General features: G+C 41.0%; 1 protein-coding gene across 6 annotated transcripts in view; it reads right to left on the bottom strand.

The window, feature by feature from the left end:
* Positions 1-21,167, bottom strand: part of EBF4 (EBF family member 4) — a 470,543-nt gene that overhangs the window by 116,016 nt on the left and 333,360 nt on the right. For 4 of the 6 annotated variants that reach the window (XM_030190928.1, XM_030190932.1, XM_030190933.1 and 1 more), the window contains exons 8-9: positions 8,504-8,621; positions 463-596 (exon numbers count right to left, since the gene is read on the bottom strand). In XM_030190928.1, coding sequence (XP_030046788.1) covers positions 463-596; positions 8,504-8,621 — 252 coding nt within the window. The remainder of the gene's footprint in view (positions 1-462; positions 597-8,503; positions 8,622-21,167) is intronic. The other 2 variants (XM_030190929.1, XM_030190931.1) reach the window with 1 other exon arrangement.

Genomic DNA, 21,167 nt, shown 5'->3' with positions numbered 1-21,167 from the left:
CAACACCTTGTCTGCTGACCCTTACTTCCACAGGTCTTTTTCAAAAATATTTTAAACGATATGGGTAGTGTAATGAGGTCTAATTGCCACTTAGCCTTAAAAACCTCAGGCTACCACTATGAGTATAATGACCATTGCTTCCGTGTCTCTCTTTTCTGTGTCTGTTTCTAATCTTCTAATGTCACTCTGTCACGTGACTGTCTCTGGTCTTTTCTGTTCCTCTCTCTCCTGGTTGATATAAGGGGCTCAAATGATAAGGGGACCAGGCTTTGATTCTCATCTGCCAAATATAATGTCTTGAATGCAGTAACAGGCGAAAGACTAAAAGTTCAGACTCCTACACAGAGAATTTCTGGAAATGTGTAGTGGGCAGGGCAGCTGTCTGTGTGTTCTCAAAAGAGGAGGGCAGGAGGAGAAGTCAGTGGGTCGATGACAGCAGCGGTGAAACATGCTCAGACCTACCTCACTCCACACCAGCATGGTGCCAAAGACAACCTGCAATCCATCAAAGAAGTTGTCACCTATCACAATGACTGTGGCGCCTCCCGTGGTCCAGCCTTCACTTGGGCTAATCGCTTTGATGCACGGCGTGGCTGCTTCAGGCAGAGAGGGAAAGAATAGAAATGTGAATCCAAAAGTTAGTATAAGCAGGAAACTGGTGGGGAAGATACCAGGGTACAACCAGGAAGGAGAAGAAAGGAAATTAAAAAAAAAAAAAAGGAAAATAAAACGTATAAGTAGCAACAACAACAACAACAAAATGGGAGCAGAAGACTAGAGTCTGTTTGAATCTTGGTGTTAGTGAACAGGGATTGTCAGCTCTCTGTTTTAGACACTAGCCTAGAGGTATAGAGTTCTCTTTGGGTAAGTGAAAATAATCATATAAGACATAGTTGAAACCATACCCATGATGAAACTCATCTGAGGGTGTTCTCTTGCTGCTGTCCTGATATATACCTGGACAATACGGTCCCGATATTCAGCTGGTGGCAATCAGTGTTTGCTTATTGCCACTGGCGTTAAACCCAGAAACTTAATGCCGAGCCATGTCTAGGCACCAGCATTGAATTTCCAGGTTTCCGGAGCAGGCTAACACATGGAGGGGCATAATTGAACGAAAACGTCTATCTCCATGGGCGTTTATCTCCGAGAACGGGTCCGTGAAGGGGCGGACCGAACCGTATTTTCGAAAAAAAATAGACGTCCATGTTTTATTCTACAATTTGTGAGCTGGGCGTTTTTGTTTTTCAGCGATAATGGAAAATGAAAGCGCCCAGCTCAAAAACGAATAAATCCAAGGCATTTGTTCGTGGGAGGGGCCAGGATTCGTAGTGCACTGTCCCCCCTCACATGCCAGGACATCAACCGGGCACCCTAGGGGGCACTTTTACAAAAAAAAAGGTAAAACAGCTCCCAGGTGCATAGCACCCTTTCCTTGTGTGTTGAGCCCCCCAAATCCCCCTCAAAACCCACTGCCCACAAGTCTACACCATTACTATAGCCCTAAGGGGTGAAGGGGGGCACCTACATGTGGGTACAGTGGGTTTGGGGGGTTGGACGACTAATAAGCATTAAGCAGCACAATTGTAACAGGTAGGGGAGGGATGGGCCTGGGTCCACCTGCCTGAAGTCCACTGCACCCCCTAATAACTGCTCCAGTGACCTGCATACTGCTGCCAGGGAGGTGGGTATGACATTTGAGGGTGAAAATAAAAAGTTGTGAAACGGCATATTTTGTGGTGGGAGGGGGTTTGTGACCACTGGGGGAGTCAGGGGAGGTCATCCCCGATTCCCTCCAGTGGTTATCTGGTAATTTAGGGCACTTTTTGGGGCCTTATTCGTGGAAAAACAGGGTCCAGGAAAAGTGCCCTAAATTCTCACTAAAAACGCATATTTTTTTTCCATTATTGGCGAAAGGCGCCCATCTCTGATCGGCCGATAACCACGCCCCAGTTCCGCCTTCACCACGCCTTCGACACACCCTCGTCAACTTTGTACGCTTCCGCGATGGAGTGCAGTTGAAAACGTCCAAGTTCGGCTTTCGATTATACCGTGTTATTCGTTTTTGGGAGATAAACGCCTATCTCCTGATTTAGGTCGCAATATAGGCGTTTTTGTCTTTCGATTATAAGCTGGATGGCAGGTTAAGGAGCCTTTTTACCAAACTGCGGTAAAAGGTGGCCTCAGCACGCCCTTACGCGGGTCTTTCCCGTGCACTGAGCCCATTTTTACCGCAGCTGTAAAATGATCGAAAATCCTATTTTCTATATTAATGGTCAAGCGCTAATTTTCCCATTAGCCTGTGGTGATTAGTGCATGAGCCACTACTGCCACCTATTTTGTAGGTGGTAAGGGCTTATGCGCTAACCCTACACTAATCAGCGCACTGCAGTGTAGCTGTGCTAACCAATTAGTGCAGAACACGCCTACTTTCTGCCCCCTGACTCGCTCCCAGTAATAAAAAATAAAGTTTATTTTCTAGCGTGTGGGAAGCGTGTGCAGACTGCAAAATTACCTCAGGCCACCTGTGTGCCTCATGATAAGCACTTTTTTACTGTGGTACACACATGCTAGTGCTTACCGCTGCTTAGTACAAGGGCCCCTAAGTGTGATATTAAACACTTAATCGCCTATGGGCTATTGCATAAAAATAGGACTGACTTTCCTTGAATATCGGCACTTAACCAGCCAAGTGCAGACTTCACCCTGGAATGCCCCCAAAATAGTCAGTTTTCAATTTGGTGCTAACTGGTTATTTTCAGCAGCACTAACCGGTTAAATGTCACTGAAAATTAGCGGTTAGCCCTGAACAAACAATTTAACCAGCCAGGAGCCATTTTTGGTCAGTTAAATCGCTTTGAATATCGACTGCTTTAATGCCATGTCAATTTCCTGGTTGGTTCATTTCCTGATACCAAAATTCACAAAGAGGAAGTATGAGAATTACACAAAAAATTCTGATACAGTTCTACTTGTAAATACAATTCACAGCTTGTCTCAGGTGTACTAAGCACATCCTCATGAAAAGGATTATTGAAAGTGTTAGGTAAAGCAGTATTCTTAAATGCAAGGCCCGGAGGCCAATGGTAGCCCCTGGGAGACCTCTGGGGCAGCTCTCATCATTCTGTTTTTCTTCCCCTGTTACTCTCTGCCTCTTGTACCCAAGCTCATCACAGAATGAGGAAAGTTGAAGTGGGGAAGAGCCGCATGCCTGAATACAAGGCATTTCTCAATAGCCAAAAGAAAATGCATTTGGAAATGCCCACCTCCTTGATTTGATTTACTTGAATTACTACATTTATGCCCAAGGGCACCAAAATGGTTTACAACACAACTATAACAATACAATACAAATGACCATATAAAATAACTTGAATACCCCCATGGATATCATTGACATATGCTGATGAGCAGTATCACGGCCCCTCATAGGAGGATACTGGGCAGCTCTCCTTTAACTCATTTCGATCCAAAGTGGCTTTGGTCTCCTACTTAAAAATTAGTGAAGATCTCTGAGGTAGAGGTATATATAAAGTAGGAAGGCATTGTACAAACTTCCTCCATGTGCAGTTTTGACACAATGTACTTCAGTTTTCATGTAGCATCTTCTGCTCCTGCAGTTCTGAGAACATGAGAATAGTGAAAGGGAGAAAGCAGCCCAGAACTGAGAGATGCCAGGATCTATCTCTGAGACTGACCTTAGCTCACGTTCCATCAACCATCTATTCCTTCAACCACAAATGAGCAAAGTGGATTAGAATTGGACATTTGAAGAATATCCGGAGACCACTCATCAAGGGATGCAGCCTTTGTTTCAGTAGCAGCAAGCTTGTTCCAGACTATTATCATGAAGAGACTAGATCACATGCAAGAGACTCGACTATACTCAAAGACAAAGCCCAGAAGATCTTCTCTCAAGTTTCTGTGGCCTCTGAAATCACCACTCTCATAACTAGCTCCACCATCTATTATCATCTGATGGCCCACCAGTGCAGAGCAAGAGCATCAGCCACAAAGATATCACTATATGTATAAAGCCAATGCACATGTGTAAACATGTGAGTAGTGATTTTAGAAAAGCTAATGTTTGAACATAAGAATAGCCGTACTGAGTCAGACCAATGGTCTATCTTGCCCAGTATCCTGCTTCCAACAATGGCCAATCCAGGTCTCAAGTACCTGACAGAAGCCCAAATAGTAGCAACATTCCATGTTACCAATTCTAGGGCAAGCAGTAGCTTTCCCATGTCTATCTCAATAACAGACTATGGACGTTTCCTCCAATAGCACGCATAAATATCAAGACTGAATGTGGCATGGGTGGACTTTTAAAATATATGTATACTCCCCATGTTATACATGTGAAACACCAAGTAAAGCTGTTCTTTTTGGGACATGTTTGTTTGTAAAATGGCTCTTTCCACTGGACATACTGCACAATACATGAATACTCCTATGTTTCCTTAAATGTATTTTACAAAAGGCTCTGTTTTCAGTGAGCCCTTTGTGAATTCCTCAGAAAATTGTGAATGATCCTATTCTGACCTTTTAGTGTGCTCTAGTATGCTTTTAGTGCATCTTGATTTACCACAGAAGTCACAAACATGCAGCACTTCAGTACCGCAGCTTGCTGATTCCCATGGCAAATGAATAATGCTGCTTGCAAGCAGCGTTATTCCACTCATCCTGGAATATCAGGCCACCAAGCCATGGCCTGATGCTACCAAGCCACATCTTAAAGGGCCTGCAGTGCAGTCAGAAATCCGATGTGCACCCTTCCCCCACAATGAAAACCCCACTCCCTACCCCAATCAGAAGCTCGACCACCCAATAAACACCCCCAACCTGATAGAAACCTAACCCCCACCCACGCATCAGAAGCCCAACCTACAATCAAAACCTCCACTCCCAATCAGAAGCTCGAACACCCCCTCGTTCAATATCCCCCTTGATTAGAAGCTCATCCCTGCCAACCAGAAGCCCCATCTCAACAAGAAACCCCCTCCTCCATGACTCATATGTGTTCTCCCTGGTGGTCTAGTATGGCTGCAGGTAGGAGTGATCCTCAGTAACTACTGCTCTTGCCCACACCTGCTGCCAATATGGTGGCCCTCAGGTAGTGTTGTGTACTACCACTAGGGGTCATGTTTCCATACAGCATTGGATAAACAGTTTCTGTTTCTCTAATTCTACTGTTGTGGTACTTACTGACTATTGGTTTCAGCTGGTATTTAGCCTTTGATGGCACATACCACTCATTTTAAGCTGCATTCCCAAATAACTCAACTATCAAAAAAAGGATCTGATCCTGGCGAGCCATGGTTTCTACCAGCTTAACACAATCCCAGGTTTGACCTTCAGTCTGACGGACTTGGTCCCTACTGCATACCACATTTCCTGTATTCATGAGATGAGGGGTAGGGGTGGGCATGGGAGGGGGGATACCCTAAGACTTGCTTGTTTCTTGTGGTGTTAAAACACAAACTTTTAGTGATACATTTTTAGACGATCAGTCAAAATCACAGTCCATGTCTCTGCTCCTTTTATGATGCCTTGGCTGTGCATACCACTGTATGTAGACTTTGTTCCACGTTTGGTGCTGCTGGTTGTTTATGCCACTCTTTCTGCTGCTTTGCCACACCCTTAGTGCCTTGAGATCTTTATGATATTGCTGGAGTTGCTTTGTTCCTCTCCTGAAGTCTTGGGCTGTTCATGTAACTGTTAGGGCTGCTCTGCACCTCTAACAGTACCTGAGTTATGGATACCACTTTTGGTGATGTGTTTCCCCTCTCAAGGTACCTGGGAGTCTTCCTGCAACTGATAATGCTGCTTTGCCCTTCTCATGGTGCCCTGGGGTATTCATGCCACTCTTTGTGCACTTGGACCCACTCTTGTCACATTGGCTGCAGATTCCTGTCTGCAAGATTTAGCATGTTTGAATGGAAAACCCCAATGTTGGAGTCAAATACAATTGCTTTCCCCATTGCCTTTAATAGAAAATAATTAATCAACAGAGCAAAAAAATAAAACAACTTGGAAAATGAAGCAAATTAAATAATCAGAACGAGACTAATAAAACGAAACGAAATGAAATTACTATTTTATGTGTATATCCCTTAGTGGCTTAGGGTCCACCAGATTTTCATCTTATTAACTGACCCATGTGTCAAGAGACTTGGCCACAAAGGAACTTCCACTGCTTTTCAGAATCGTTTGTATCTCTTTTCCACAATAAAATGTGTTAAGCTATCAGAAATCAGATACTTCTGAATGCCGATATTTTGACTAAACCCATGTGGAAAATGTAGGCTGGTGCCATCATTGAGTTGATCTTCATTATCACAGGAAATGAAGCTATATGATGCACCCCCATCTATGAACTCAACTTCCATATCTCAGACGGGAACACATGCATCTATTGAGTATCTTCTTTGTTGGACAGTGCTAAGCAAAGTGGATTTAAATGTTAATATAACAATAGCCTCATGTATAACACTCCATAATTATGGATTTGCACTCTCACCTATGGTGATCAACTATCCTACATTTGAAGAAACACTACAATATTCTTTATAAAAAATATAGGGCCCGATATTCATAAAAAGCTGAGCTCCTGAATTTATGCTCCTAGATAAGCTTCAAAAATTGTGATTTATTTTCAGTCAAATTTAAGAGCCTAAATTTTCAGCTGAAAATTCATCTTAATTTAGGACCTTAAAGTTATGGGGTGAATATTCAGTCTGCAGTGGGATATTCAATGCCATGGCATGCATGGCTCCTGACATTGAATAACCTGATATAACTGGTGACCTGGGAGTTAACTGGGCACCAGCCAATGTTCAGACTGGTGCCCAGTTAGCTCGCCATATAAAGTTAGGACAGCTGTTTTTCTGCCCTAACATTATGCAGTTTCTTACCAGGTTAGTGAACCAAAAATCACTGCTAAGCAGCTAAATTGCTGCTCCACCCTACCTCTGAACCTGGTCCACCCCTAACCTTGCCGGTGATATTTAGTGGCACTAACCGGTTATGTGCCGCTGAATATTAGGTATCAGCTCGCTCAGTAGGGTTTAAGCCTGGTCCTGAGGAACTGAGTTCAATTTCCACTTCCAGCACAGGCAGCTCCTTGTGACTCTGGGCAAGTCACTTAACCCTCCATTGCCCCAGGTACAAATAAGTACCTGTATATAATATGTAAGCCGCATTGAACCTGCCATGAGTGGGAAAGCACGGGGTACAAATGTAACAAAAATTAAAAAATTATGAGCCTACTGCTGAAAATCAGTGCTAAACTCCTAATTTTCTTTCCTCACCCTAAATCCGTCCCTGTTGCCACCCACTTTTTATGCTCCTAGATTTAAAAGTTTAGTGAAATTTTAAGTATAATTATAAGCACTAAGGGCTCCTTTTACAAAGTCTTCATCACATTTGCCACACCAGAATCGCTAGCGTGGCTTTCTAAAAGGGGCTTTAAGTCCTAGTAAATTTTCAAAGAGGCCAATTTAGGAGCATAACTCTCAAAGCTAGGAGATAATTCCTCTGAATATTGGGCCCATCCTTTTTTCACTTGTGTCTGTCAAAAAATTATTAATTCCAAGTGATAGTGGATTTTTGTTATGCCCTTTATTCTTTCTACATGTATTGGAAGGTAGCCATTCTTTCCCACACAGCTCTGCCAATAGACCTCAATCCTAATCTTCAAATTTCCCTGAAATAAGCAGAAACAATGACAATACAGACAGACAAAAAAACAGTTAGCACCAACTACTGCTGGGGGAATTCTTGGCAAAATGTTTGAAAATTCTGCACAACATTTTTGAAAAATCTGCAAAATTATGCGGTTTATTTTTAACATTTTTGGACAGAATTTTCCCATCCTAATGCCTGAATTTTTATTCCCTTTCCCTCTTCACACTCCAGCCTCCTCCTCCCCCCAAACGGCACCTTCACCTTTGTCTGCTCCCCCTCCTACCCTCCCCAATGGCACACTCACCTTTGTCTGCCCCCTTCCACCCTCCGGGTTTTTTTGGCTGCAAGGTTTTCTCTCATGATGAGTTATTTTCCTTGCAGATGGGTTCGGAAGGTTGGTTAGAACCCATGATAGTAGCCGTTATTTGGGGTTTAGTCATTGTTTGGGGCACCCCAGGCAGTTGAGGTTCTTTTTGTTAATAATTGTGAATCTTCTATATGCACCGAGTAAGAGTCAATATAAGAGCAAATTTTTGGATTGGTTGTAGATTGTAAATGACAGCCCATCCCTAAGAACCCTGTTTACTAAGCAGCGTTATAAGCACATTAACATTTTAAACATGCATTAACCATGTATGCACATTAACCTTATACGTGCCTACAATAGCCATATAGGCGCCTATATGGTTAGCATGCGCTAAGTGTAGGCATGCTAAAAACACTAATGCACCTTAGTTAAAAGGGCCCTGAGTCATTTACTGTACCCTCTCTCCTATACTCTAACTCTGTAACCATACAGTTGTAAGTGGCATACCTTCAGAGGGGTCGAGACGTCGTGCCCTGCGCCCATGCTTGGAGTTATTGTGGACGAACATGTTATCAGACACTGCCAGAACGTGCCCATCAACATTCACTGTTGTTGACACCACCACCTGAAAGCCAAGAGGATATGAATATTAATCCATGCAAATGATATGTCCTCTTAATGAGAAATCACCAACCTGACCTATGAGTGGGTGAAATTCAGATATTCAGTTCCTCATGCCAGTCTTGACTACAAGACTAATTGATGACTGGAACTAATCAGTAAGGGTCTAATACTGATGTTTGTAGCTGTACTATCATAAAGACAAAAATTGTTGCATATCTGAAGACACTGGGCTCAATATTCGGAGCTACTTATCTGAGTTGAAGCACCTGCTATCCAGATAACTATTGACTGGGACCATCCACATATTGTCAGAGGCATTACCTGAATCTTATGCATAATTCTATGACAGGGTGCCTAGGAGAAGAGGGTAAACAGACACCTATTTCAAGCCATTCTATAATGAAAAGTAGACCCATAATGTGCTTTATGGAATACCAGTGGAAGTGGCAGAAAATGTGCTTACAATTATGGCACTATCATTTATATCAGTGGTACAGGTGGTGTAAATGCCACACCTAGAAGTTAGACAGAAAGTACATATATGGGTTATCTTACGGACAAGTGGGCTAACCCTCAGTTTTGCTGATTTGTGGCTTTTTTTTTGGATCTAGTGCATCAAGTCATCAATATTTACCTATGGGAATGTGGACTAAACTAAAATCCAATGAAGTTCACAGATTTTTGCACGTGATTGGATGGGCTATCCCCATTGGCCACATGGACAGCTGTATTTCAGGTGTAAGAAATGGTTTGGCCCACTTATCTATAAGAGCACAATCACTTATAGGTGTATTTGTGCACTTTGTCCATGTGCCCACCTACCAGCAAAAGTATATGCCATCATAACATGCTGCATACTTTAGTGGGATTCTATAAGGGGCCTAGAATACCACTATCTATGTGTGTTCCTGCCATCTAAAACAGCTCCTTATAAAATTACCCCCATAGAACCAGGACAGTCCAGGAGCAGGAACTGGATTTATCCAGAGACCAGTGATATTCACCACAGGTATCCAGAAAACCATCTGGATAATTTATCACAGGAAAAAAGCTGACCTGAGCACTCCATATTCATAGTTGGTTAGTCGCCCTGAATATCTCCATCATTCAGATATTGGCAGCACTGTCATACTTGGATATCTAGCACAGATATTCAGAAATCGGCCAGTGCTGACTATCCAGATATAATTTTAAAGAAATGCCAACTGTGGAGTTCAAATATTGTCCTGATCACTGTTTGATCTTTCTCTGTTTTTGTTTATTATATTCAGACTAATTGTGATTGATGTACAAAGGTCCTTAGTTAAGGACCGGCTTTAGTCACATGGGGGTAAAAGAACATAGGAATATAAGAAAACCATATTGAGTCAGACCACAGATCCATCTAGCTCAGTATCCTGTTTCTAATAGTGGCCAATTCAGGTCACAAGTACCTGGCAAGGTCCCAAATTTAGCAAGATGCCACACTCTTACTGTAACTGACACCTGCAGCCAATATGGTGCCCCTTGAGATAGTTTTATGGTACTACTGCTAAGGTTCATGTTTCCATGCAGCATTGGATTAAAAAGCCTTCCAAGGTTAAGTAATGGCTTTCCCCGGGTCTATGTTTAAAATGATTTATGGACTTTACCTTCAACAATTTGTCCAAAGTTTTTTTTAAACACAGGTACACAAACTCCTTTTATCACATCCTCTGGCAATGAATTTCAAAGCTCAACTTACGTGTTAAGTGAAAATATTTTCTCCTATTTGTTTTAAATGTACTATTAAGTAACTTCATGTTCCCTAGTCTGTATGTTTTGAAAGTGTAAACAATGAATTTGTGTTTTTACCTGTTCCACTGCACTCAGGAGGCAGCACCTCAAAAAGTAGTTTGATTCTATGCCACTAACCTTGAGGAATAAGCAGTGGCTTTCCTCAGGTCTTCTTGCAACACTCTATTGCCCTTTTCTCTACAAATTTGTCCAACCTTTTTAAAACTCAGCTATGCTAACTGTTTTTACCACATCCTCCAGCAATGAGTTTCAAAGCTTAACTATGCCTTGAGTGAAAAAAAAATGTTTTCCTATTTGTTTTAAATGTACTACTTTTTCACTTCATGACATTTCCTAGTCTATGTATTTTTGAAAGAATACAAATAGGCTCCTTTTACTAAGGTGTGCTAATGGATTTAGGATGCAGTAATGATTAGCATGAACTAAATGCTAAGAAGCCCATTTTATTCCTATGAGCTTCTTAGCATTTAGTGTGTGCTAATCATTAGCGATAGCTAAATCTATTAGCTCACCTTAGTAAAAGGAGCCTACAATTTGTGTTTACATGTTCTACTCCTCCAGGATTTTATAGACCTCTATCATATTCCCTCCTCAACAGTGTCTTCTTCAAGAAGAGCCATATCCTTTTTAGCTTTTCCTCACTGAAGAATTGATCCATCGCCTTCATCATTTTGGTCACCATTCTCTGTAACTTTTCTAATTCTGCTATATCTTGTGAAGATGTGGGGCCCAGAATTGCACAAAATGGCATTGGTTCAATATGTATAGAAGCAATATGATATTCTTTGATTTATTTTCTAATAATTCTCAACATTCTGTTTGAATTTTTGACCACCACCATACATGGAGCAGAAATGTTCAACCAGTTATGATACTTAGATCCTTTCCTCAGTGGTGACTCCTAATGTGCAACCTAGCATCAAGTAGCTATAATTTTTCCCTATACACATCATTTTCCACTTGTCCACATTGAATTTCATCAGCCATTTGGAAGCCCAGTCTCCCAGTCTTGAATGATCCTCCAGCAATGTCTTATAATTTGCATGCCATTTTATAACTTTGAATAATTGTGTGCCACCCTACAAATTTAATGACTCGCTCATTGTTCCCATTTCCAGATCATTTATAAAAAGCATTGGTCTAAATACAGATCACTGGGACACTCCACTATTTACCTCCCTCCACTTTGTTTTCTATGTTGTCTGTCTGGGGACAGAGAGTGGGCATGACAGCGTTCAGATCAGGATCCTACAATTCAGGTTAAATAATACACTAGGTGTCAGATTCTATATAAGGAGCCTAAAAAATCTGCGTAGTAAATATTTCCAGCTAAGCGTATTTTATAAGTGGCACCAAGATTTAGGCACTGTAATGTAGAATATTCTTAGTTGATATCCCATTGCCTAAAACTATGCACCTCCATTTACACCAACGAAAACGTGGTGTAAATCCCTGTCCATAGATTTATGTGCACTGGGACATATTTTATAACTATGCGTGTAAATTTTGGACTGCCCATTTCCCCACCCATAACCATGCCCCTTTTGAACTACATGCATTAGAATTTAGGCGCAGTTCATTACAGACTATGCATAGCAAGTTGTGCGTGTAAATTCTAATTATTGCCAATTAGTGCTCATTATTGCTTGTTAAGTGCTGTTATCAATGCTGATTAGCTTGTTAAGCCAATTAAGTTACGTGTGTTGTTATGGAATACGCTTAGATTTCAGTGCAGAACGCTAGGCTTGCTATATAGAATCTGGCAGTATTTGCTTGTTTACTGCTCAAATTTTCACATACTTCTACACGGTCTATGTTGGGGTACCACTCCTGAGTTTTATTTTAAGTTCTCTTTCTTCCACTTAGTTAATTTCATTTGTTTTGCTTGGATAAATTCAACTTTTTGTCACTCTGCACTTTTCAAGCAAGCACTCTTTCTCTTTGCTTGTGATCCAAGCTGAATCTATAACATAAAAACCTCCAAGGATCTACATCAATTGGATCAGAGGCCATCAGGATCAGACACTGCAAAATGAAACAATAACTAAACTTTGTGGGTTGAAATTCATATCTTTGTCTTATATCAACTCTAAATTTCTGATATCCTGCTGACCATTCCACTGCATTAAAACTTCCAAATAATTTTACAGGAGTGGACAGCCAATTTCATTTGTGTCTGTAGCGAACAGAAGTGCCTGTTGGATATTAGATACTGGACTTTAAAACTATTTTACTTTGTTTCAAGATTTAAAAGCACAAATTATAAGTAGAATTAGTTGACTGTATATCTCATTTTAAATAAGAAGTCTTTATTGAAGCATAACAAGAAAGCTAATTGCTGCTAAAGACAAACCAGTTTTTTTTTATTTATTATACTGAATAGCTAAAGAGCTCTGCAATCTTTCCTACTTAACAAGAATGTACTTTGGCCTGGTAAACCAAAGATCTTCATTCATCCCAGTAATCTGGGGAAGAAGAGGCATCGGTATAACACTCCTATCATGGACTGATCATTTTCTAATCAAATTTTCTATTAATGGCTACATAAAACAATTGGACCCAACCAAAGTTTGGAAGGAAATTCAGGACATGAGAAATCTGACTGCTGATAACTTCCTAGAAACCTTGTCCTACCCCCATGTGGATGATGACAGTGTCGGATCAGGTTGATATCTGGAATGCATTCTTATCAATGACATTAGGAAAAATGACCCTCTAAAGAAGGTCCTGTGCTGTACACATAAATGTTCCCTGTGGTTCTCCCCAGAACTACAGGTCCTTAAACATAAAGGACATCAACTTGAAAGAAAATGGCGAAAATCTCACCCAGACGAAGATAGGTTCAACTGTAAGAAACACATGGCAATGTACTACAAGGCCTTAACAACAGCCAAAAAAACATTTCTCTCAACACATTGAACAAGCTGCAAATTCAATCAAGCAACTATTTAAAATAGTAAATGGCCTACTGCAAACCCCACAACTGAACCAGCCTTCCCAGTCACAACTAACCAGCAATGATTTTACCACATATTTTACCAACAAAATGAAAGGTCTCCATCTGGACCTACAGACTGTCCAATCAAAGCTCCCACCAGCTAAGGAGGAAAACAGTCCCTCTCTTCCCCACCATGCACAGCCATCTGGGACTCATTCAACAAGGTCACAGAGGAAGCTCTAGATAAAATCCTGAAAGGTCTATGGCCTACAACCTGCCCTCTTGAACCCTGCCTAGCAAACATAATACAACAGGCAAGCATAGGCATCATTGAATGGGCTACTAAAATTTCTCTTGTGGAAGGGCAGCTGCCAACAACACTAAAAAGAGGTGTGGTGCACCCCCTACTGAAAAAGAGCTCACTGGACCAGGACAACCTCAAAAACTACTGACCGACCAGTCTCTAACATTCCTTTCCTGGCAAAACGTGTAGAACAGACTTCAACTCAATGACTGGCTAATAGAAAATAATTGGCTGGACCCATGTCAATCTGGCTTTGACCTGGATACAGTTCTTATGTCCCTTCTTTATGATCTGCACAGAAATCGTGACAGAGGATCTACCTCAATACTAGTGTTGCTGGATTTCTCAGCAGCTTCAACACTGTGGATCACAATATTATGCTTACAAGACTGGCAGAAACAGTGGCACAGTATTTACACAGTTGAAATCCTACTTGTCAGACAGACAACAATCAGTTCTGTTCAACAACAGCTCATTATTACTTTGGGCACTGAACTATGGGGTGCTAGAGTGATTCATACTATCTCCCATTTTATTTAATATCTACCTCAAGCCTCTTGCTGAGCTGCTTTGGTCGAAGGACACAAAATTCTATATTCATGCTGATGATGCATAACTACTCATACTCATTGAACCAGATCTACCCACAGCCTTGAATAAACTGATTGCCTGTCTAACCACAACTCAGGAATGGACAAACAACAGCAAACAAACTCTGCATGAACACAAGCAAAACAGAGATTCTTTGGGTACCTAACACAAGTGGACAAATACCTGACTTCAAAATACCTTTTGGGAAGTATGAACTCCCCCCCCAAATCAAAGGTCAGGAATCTTGGGATACTGCTAGACTCATCACTCACCCTGATCCCACAAATTCAAACAACCTTTAAAAATTGTCTCTATCACCTGCGGTAGCTATGAAATCTCTCTCCATATATTGATAAGACGAGTCTGATCACAGTGGTCCATGTGGTGATAACATTACAACTAGACTACTATAATGCCCTGTACCCTGGTCAAAATAACATGATAAATTTGAAACCACCAAGAATAAAAATAGCAAAAACAAGATTGTGAATAGTTGTGATATGATGCCTTAATTTTTAAGCAAGAAAGCAATTTCCAAACTCTCAACTCAATCTAAATGAAGGTTCCCGGCAATACTTTCAAACCTGAATCTTTCTACATGAGCTGGTGACCAAAATTTGACCTTCAACCACAAAGATATGAAAATTTGTGAACACTGCCAAAAATCTGCAAACCTGGATTCTTATTAGGACAACAGATTAAATGTTAATTTTCTGTGCCAGTAAGTGTCAGAAAAGAGTCAGAGTCAGTTCACATCTGTGTGAGCGCATTTTATTTCACTCTGACAGGGCTCCTTTGCTTGGATCAACTTTGATGTGGAGGTTCAGAGCTGGACCAATGCCTCCACCCCTGGTCACTATGCCAGAGATCAAAGAACAATCTGTAATACTGCTAAAAAATCTTTATCTGTGCAAGGATTTAGCAGACGGAGCTTGGTAGAAAGTGTATCATCTGTAATGGAAGATGTTTGATGCACAGCTGAGAACTCAAGACGAGAATCCTTGTGTTTATTTCACTGGTCTTGGGCAGTCACAGCACTTCAGCTTGAAATAATTTTTTTTTTTATTTCCAAGAAATCATGAGGAAAGTAACCTGCACTACACAGTAGAAACATTAGGGGGCACTTTTACCAAAGGGTTGCTGCACGGCAAGCTGGAACTACCGCCGGCACAAACACGGGTGCTGGCGGTCGTTCCACCACCAGTGCGTTCCATTTCTGGCACTAGCGGAACTATTTAACAAATATTTCCACAGGGGCTTAACCAGTGGTAATCGGGCAACATTGTGCGCTGCCCGGTTATCGACTACCGCCACCTCAATGGGTGGTGGTAAGTGCTCCCCCTGAAATGGCAGTGCAGCAAGTGCGAACTTACTACACAACCATTTCATTTTTGGCCCTTTTTACATGTTGTGGTAAAAGGAGCCCTGGCACGTGGCAAAAACAGCTGCTGCCACTAGCAAAGGGCCCCTTTTACCCCCAACTTAGTAAAAGGACCCCTTTGTGAACAGACTGGATAAGCAACTTATCTGCCATCATCTTCTTTGTTACTAGGGTGCTTATTTTAGAAGAGCAATTCACATTTTGGACCTCCATAAACTGACTCGTGAAGGCGTATTTTAAAGCACTCAGACTTTTTATTTATTTATTTTTTTATACCGCTTATACCTAAGTCTGTTCACGCTTTCCAAAAATACTAGGACTAGGGGGCATAATATGAAACTACAGAGTAGTACATTTAAAACAAATAGTAGAAAATGTTTCTTCACCCAACGCATCATTAAACTCTGGAATTTGTTGCCAGAGAACGTAGTGAAGGCGGTTAGCTTGGCAGAGTTTAAAAAGGGGTTGGACGGTTTCCTAAAGGACAAGTCCACAATTTCGGGAATAACTTGTATAAAATGTTTGTACATTTGGGTAGCTTGCCAGGTGCCCTTGACCTGGATTGGCCGCTGTCTCGATGGACCTTTGGTCTTTTCCTATTATGGCATTACTTATGTACTTATAGGTGGTTTTCAAAACACAGCAGCGATATACGCGAGTTAACGTTTTTAACATGCGTTAATAATGTACGTGCCTACAATATTCCTATAGGCGCCTACATGGTTAGCGTGCACACGCTAGGTATAGGCACACTAAAAACACTAATGCACCTTAGTAAACAGGGACCAAACACAGCTATAAAAATATTTTAAAAACATACATAATTAAAAGACTAAAACTCTGTCTGCGAATAGTATAATCTGCTATTACTTAGTTACAACTGTTATCTTGTGTGGCTGCTCATCCCAAATTACATAAATGGTTTAACAAACAGGGATGTCTTAAGATAGTATGTAAATTGTAATATCTGTGTATATAAACGTAGCTGCCCCTTTAAAGCATTCCACATGGGAATCCCAGCAATAGAGAAGGCTGAAAGTCTTGTATCATTGTATCTCACACCAACAAATGGATCAAGTGAAATGCACATTTCTGTCTCAGATCTCAAGCATCTCCTGGGACCATATATACAAAAACAATCTTTCAAGTACAGTGGAGCTGGCAAATAAAGTGCTTGATACACAAAACAAAGGACCTTAAGCTGTATACAAAAACTGACTGGCAACCAATGCAGCTGTTTCAAAATGGGCGTAATATGGTCGAGCTGCTTCATTCTGTACCCATTGTAGTGCTCTAATCCTGGAGTTACTCAACCCAAGATAAAGAGCATTATAACTTTGTAAGTCTAAGGGGTCCTTTTACTAAAGTGCTCTGAAAAATGGCCTATGGTAGTGTAGGCGCGGGTTTTGGGCACACCCAGAATCATTTTTCAGTGCACCTGTAAAAAAAGGCCTTTTTTAAACATTTTTGCCAAAAATGGACGTGCGGCAAAATCAAAATTGGCACGCATCCATTTTGGGTGTGAGACCTTACCGCCAGCCATTGACCTAGTGGTAAAGTCTCACATGGTAACTGAGTGGTAATGACCTACATGTGTCAAATGCCACTTGGCGCGTGTCTGATACGCATGTCTGAAAATAAACATTATTTTTTGGACACGAGTACCGGATGCACACCAAAAATGAAATTACCGCAAGAGCCACACAGTAACTGGGCGGTAACTCCATTTTGGCATGTATTGGGCACACGTAGACGCTTACGTAGCTTAGTAAAAGGGCTCCTAAAAGCTTTGAAAATGAGCCCCATAGGGGAGAATTCATGAAGCAGCATTACAGCCTTAATTCGCGTTAATTGGGCCTTAATTTTGCCATATAGTAATAAGATGTAAAATATTCAAATGCATGTTTTGCATCTCATTGCTATGCAAATGTCCCAACGTGACTTGTGGTAATACACGGCAAGTCACATTAGGACCAAACAAGCAGGAAAAGCAGAATGGTGGTTACTGGTCTCTAGACAATCAGAGCAGTGATGAGTTGGTCACTTTGAAGTCGAGATGAAGCTGAAGCTGATTGCAGCTCTTGGTGAACAGGCTTATGTCTCTATCACAACAGATTGCTGGACATCACATGCAAATTTTTACAATGGATTGATATTTAGAGAAGAAGTCAGCTTATGTGGCCTTATGACTGAAGGGTTTTCAAAAATATTCAGAGTTTGAAATCAGGTGAAAAATTATTAGAACAACAGCAGCCAATGATTCCAACTTTGTGAAAGCCTTCTCTGTAATTGGGCACATGATGATGATAACAAAGATGAAAATGCAAATGATAAATTAGAAATCACTACTTCTAATGTAGATGATAACGGCAATAACGATGATAAAGTATTCTTTGTTATACGGAAACAAGTGTCTTGGACAGAGATTCCCTTGATCAATACCTGCAGACGCAGTCAGAAGAAATCACTAGTATTGCAGCCTATCCTGATTTGAAGGGACATTTTATCAGCCTAATTAATCCACATCCTGTTAGTGCAATTGTTAACACTCTTTTAGCTTTGCTGGATTAATGACTCACAAGGGCACTCACATGAGTGACAGTCATTTTCAAAATTTAGTTTTACTAAAAGCAAAGTGCATCGAATTGTAGAGCAATAAAGTTGTTGAGATAAAAACTTTAGCAATAACTGCTGTTGATGTGGGTACTTTTACTTTTTACTCAAAAAAGTATCATATTAGGCAATAACTTTTTTACTTTCACTTAAGTAATTTTTTTATGTGTTCTTCACTACACTTTTACTTAAGTATTAAAATATACATTTACTTAAGTACTTTGACCTAGTACTTTGAACAACACTGGATTTTACAAAGCTAGTACATGGATATTTAAAACTGATGAATGTCCAAAAGGCATGGAGGCATGTTTGAGCAGTCATGGTTTTTTAGAGCGGGACTGAAATGGGCCCAAAAAAATTGGTGGTAATTTCCCATTTCAGAAGAAGAATGAACATATATGCCCAAGATGGATATCAGATCTGCTTCCAAGTACATCCAGGTTCCAGAAAAGTGCTCCTATTGAGCAGTGTTCCACTAGAGGGTTTAGGGGTGGTCTTCTCCTTCATCCTCCAGTAGCCAATGTCCCCTTGAAAGTGAAACTGGCAAGGGATACTAGATTCTGTGGCAGCTACAGAAAAAATAGAAGTCTATGTTTCTAAAATGGCTGATATAACCATTGATGTTCCAACACATAAATATCTATTTGGTCAATATTCAGCCAGTGGCAGTCAGCATTTTTTTTTCACATACTGACTGCAACTGGATGAATCAGGGCCCGATATTCAATGCTGGGTCCTGTCCAGGCACTGGCATTAAATATCCAGGGCATGAGGGCATGCGCTAGCCAGAGTATCTTATGTAGATCCTGATCTGCATAAGACACTTAATACGGACCCACATAAGGGGAAGCAGGTCCTCCCACCTGACTCTGATACCCTCTTCCTCCTGACCCGACGCCCCCCCCCAATTCCAATTCTCCCTTTCCCTCAAACAGATATCGATCCACCAGTCAAACCCCTCCCCCCACCCTCATAGGCTACCTGAGCCCACCTTTAATATCAGTGGTATTATAGGGGTCCAACGGGCAGGAGAAATGCTCACTCGCTCTTGCCCCTCTTGGCTCTGGTTCAAAATGGCTTCCACAAACTCTAGCAGAAGTCTCGCAGTACTAATCATTTTGAATATTGACCGGTATATTGTCATTTCATAACACAGATGCTCATATGCTGCCACAGAGATGTTTATGTTCCTATATTGCTCCATTGATGTATAGATGTCTACATTTCTAAAATGAATGTTCATGCTGCACATTACTGGCACACAAATGTCCATTTCACTGGTATTTTAGAGCAGGCTGTACATCAGCAGATCCTGTTCTTGGAACTTCAGAAGACCTGAATTTGACCTCTACATTCCAATTTGGTTGTCCTTTCTAAAATGTCATTCTGTATCTTGTTATGCTGTGCTTCAACTTACCCATCTGCAGTTGGGTAATGATACCAAAAAGATTCCTTCTCCTCTTCCAATTATAACACTCTTAAGCCAAACCAGCTGACTTGATATCTACCCCAGAGTGGTGGTGATTTAAATACTTCCAAAGCAATACAGTTATAAATGGGTTGGAATATGGCTTCCATGAAAGCCATATGTGAAGCCAAATTAATACTTTAATAATACATTATTAAATATATATGGTATAATGTATAAGTCGACGACAGATCTCTCCAAAATCCAGAAACAACTAGAATATATCTAAAAAAAATCCTAAAGTATAAGGAACAACTCGGTCACTCAAATATAATAAGAAGTCACCTAATAATGGATTTTCCATGTGAAAAGAAGGGAAAAGCCTCAGTCTCCACCTGAAACATTAAACTGACCTTGTGCAGGCAGTCTCCGTTCTAGGATAAGAACCTTGGAATCTATGTCATAGTGTTGTAAAAGGAAAGGAGGAGAAGCAAGTCTCAGAATATGAACATATACAACAAGGATGGGCAACATGCTGCCCATCAATGAATTTTATGTGGCCTGCAAGACCATGAGAAGTATACACAGAACATTCCATTAACTAGAATTTTGGCAATTTTAAATACTGTATTTCCCAAATCTTTTCAGAATAGCCACTCTAGCAGTTTGTTTCCATTATTTTTAATTAAATGTGTACTTATTTATTTATCACAGAAGGTCTATGAAGCTCTAAGCATTTCCATTTCTGATATTGCATAATGTTGCAGCCCACCAGGGATCGTGCAGACATTCATAGAGCCCTCTGACTATAAAGGTTGTCTACCCCTGACATACAAAATCAAATCAAATAATATGTTCTGGCTGGAGAAGCTTTTATGCAGACTCAGTGCTCTGAGAGGTTGCTTTTATGTTTACTACGGGTTATGATGGCACACTGTGCTGGAATGCTGTTTGGAAGAAAGGTGCTTCAGACACCTAAATGATCATCAATACCAGATCCAGTATCAGCTCCCAGGTCTACCGTGAGGTGCTCATATAGGGGCAGTTTGTGGTAGGACACTACAGGTCCTTAGGTTGAGTTATGCTCTTCCCCCTTTCCATTCACTGTGCTGCGAGCTCCTGGAAGTTGTAGTGGGGGGAGGGCATCCTTTCCCAAGAGCTTGCATTATCCTATGCAAATTACAAGGGATGCTAATCATGTAAAAATGTCATAATTATCATATCTTTAAGAGGCCCCCTAATGAACATATGAGAACTGGTGTGCAGAGAGCAAAGAGCTCAACATCCCAGTTCCACCCCCAGGAAACCGGTCTCTCCTTCCAATTGCAAGAGAAGTGGGTGAGGGAGCCACACCAGAAATAAACCTTCTGGTGAACGGATGAGCAAAATGATAGCATTAGCTGCACAGAAGGGGAAAACTGTACTGAAAAGAGAAGAGGATTGTGTTTCTTCAGTAATACGAGTCACCACATACTTTAGTCTATCACTCAGGCTGCTAATGTGTGTGACTGCTCCAGCTGGTTATAATCCCCT

This window comes from Microcaecilia unicolor, chromosome 2 (genome assembly GCF_901765095.1).
Source record: "Microcaecilia unicolor chromosome 2, aMicUni1.1, whole genome shotgun sequence".
NCBI lineage: Eukaryota > Metazoa > Chordata > Amphibia > Gymnophiona > Siphonopidae > Microcaecilia > Microcaecilia unicolor.
This window is presented reverse-complemented; position numbering and strand designations above follow the sequence as displayed.